The sequence below is a fragment of the Penaeus monodon genome, chromosome 14, assembly GCF_015228065.2.
Source record: "Penaeus monodon isolate SGIC_2016 chromosome 14, NSTDA_Pmon_1, whole genome shotgun sequence".
Taxonomy (NCBI): domain Eukaryota; kingdom Metazoa; phylum Arthropoda; class Malacostraca; order Decapoda; family Penaeidae; genus Penaeus; species Penaeus monodon.
Window position 1 is genome coordinate 10,936,976 of NC_051399.1, and position 1,794 is coordinate 10,938,769.

Sequence of the window (1,794 nt, forward strand, 5' to 3'; positions counted from 1 at the left end):
TGTACAGTCTTATGCAGTGTATTCTGTTCTATTTATATTGCATATTTAATTACCTTTGAATGTATATATAATCATAAATAGTTTCTCTAGTATTTCTTATTAATTTGAGATTTGTTTTCATAAGTATCAATATGTTACACATAACCTGCATTGTAATGTAGACTAACCAACATGTAAATTGATCATAATGGGGATGATAATTCTATCTTGTGTTGTTTATATTCTCATAATCTACTTTGATTATATTTATTTAACAAACAGTATTTCTTGATAGCATTTTTAGATATAATTATTCAAGCAATGATTAATATTTTCAGTATATTAATTTGTGTATGACTAGAGTGACAGATAAAATCTATACTATCGTGTTGTTTTGTGTGATTACAATATGTTGTTTATTGCACACTTTGGCTTTACATATTAGCCATATTCCCCATCATCCAGCAGTTAGGGGGGCAAAATCAAGGTTTTGGGGTGAAACACATTTTAAGAAAAAAAGAAAAGAAAATATTATTTTGCTATAATTTACTCATTTACTTTTGTGCACAGCAATCACAGTTTCCTCTTGCACTATGGCAAAAAACATGAACTATCCTTCATCTTCATTCTGGTAGAGTTGAGCTTTGACTGGTTCCTTGATTGATAATAACTACCAGCTTGGATTATTATGTATGCTGTATGCACATCTTCCTGATATAGAAGTCTATAGAATAATTGAGATTTTTCCCAATAGATAACCATCATTTATTTGTCAGTGAAGGTTGAAAGTCAGAATAGATGTTGAAAGTATTAGACTTTTGTGTTGAAATAATGTGTATTTTGAATTTGAGACAAAAATGCCATCTATGAAAATGTTTTGGATTTGCTCAAACTGTCTATACTGTATATTTTGAAATCTTCATTATCTTACCTTGTAAGACTCCCTTGAAAAATAACTCTTCAGATGATATAAATATACCAAAAATGAAGGTTAATCATTTCTCATGTTTAGTGTAAATAATTTTGTTTTATGAAAACAAAGAAAGGGAAAGGATGCATAAAAATGTCATGCAGAGAACTTGCTGGAAACACTGTACACTGCATGAACTATTTATGGCTTCATAATGCCACATATGAAGGAAATGAAATATCTCTGAACTGAATTTTTAGTTTCCTATTATTATTGTTGTTGTTGTTAATTTTGTTGTTATTATTATTATTATTATTATTATTATTATTATTATTATTATTATTATTGTTATTATTGTTATTGTTATTATTGTTACTATTATTATTATTATTATTATTATTATTATTATTATTATTACTGTTATCATCATCATGTAAGTATTTATTGTTATTATTATTATTATTATTATTATAAAGATTATTATATAGCACTCTGCTTGTTAACATAACTAGAACTACCATCATTTTACTATTGTTGTTAGTATTGTTGTTGTCAGTTTTAGTTGCAGTAGTTTTAGTGTTGCTTTTCATCATTATTATTTGATGTTTTTTTAAATAATTATTTGTTGTTTTTGTTTATGAATGTCATTTTTATTATGGTTATTATTTTGTTATTATTATTATTATTGTTGTTGTTGTTATTGTTATTATTATTGATTATTATTATTATATTATTATGATTATTATTATTATTCATATAGTTCTTTTGTTTCTGTTGTCATTTCATATGAGATTATTGTTATTATATTATTATGGTATTCTATATTATATTTTCTTGTTATTATTATCATCATTGTCATCATCATTACGTTATTACCTTTTTTTGTTATTTATCATTAGCCTATT

At 24.5% G+C, this 1,794-nt stretch overlaps 1 protein-coding gene across 1 annotated transcript in view; it reads left to right on the forward strand.

The window, feature by feature from the left end:
- LOC119580571 overlaps positions 1 to 784 on the forward strand; it is a 1,941-nt gene extending 1,157 nt beyond the window's left edge. The window contains exons 1-3 of the mRNA XM_037928684.1: positions 1 to 18; positions 550 to 610; positions 734 to 784. The exon at positions 1 to 18 is cut by the window's left edge and continues 1,157 nt beyond it. Coding sequence (XP_037784612.1) covers positions 1 to 18; positions 550 to 610; positions 734 to 784 — 130 coding nt within the window. The remainder of the gene's footprint in view (positions 19 to 549; positions 611 to 733) is intronic.
- The last annotated feature ends 1,010 nt before the right edge of the window (positions 785 to 1,794 follow it).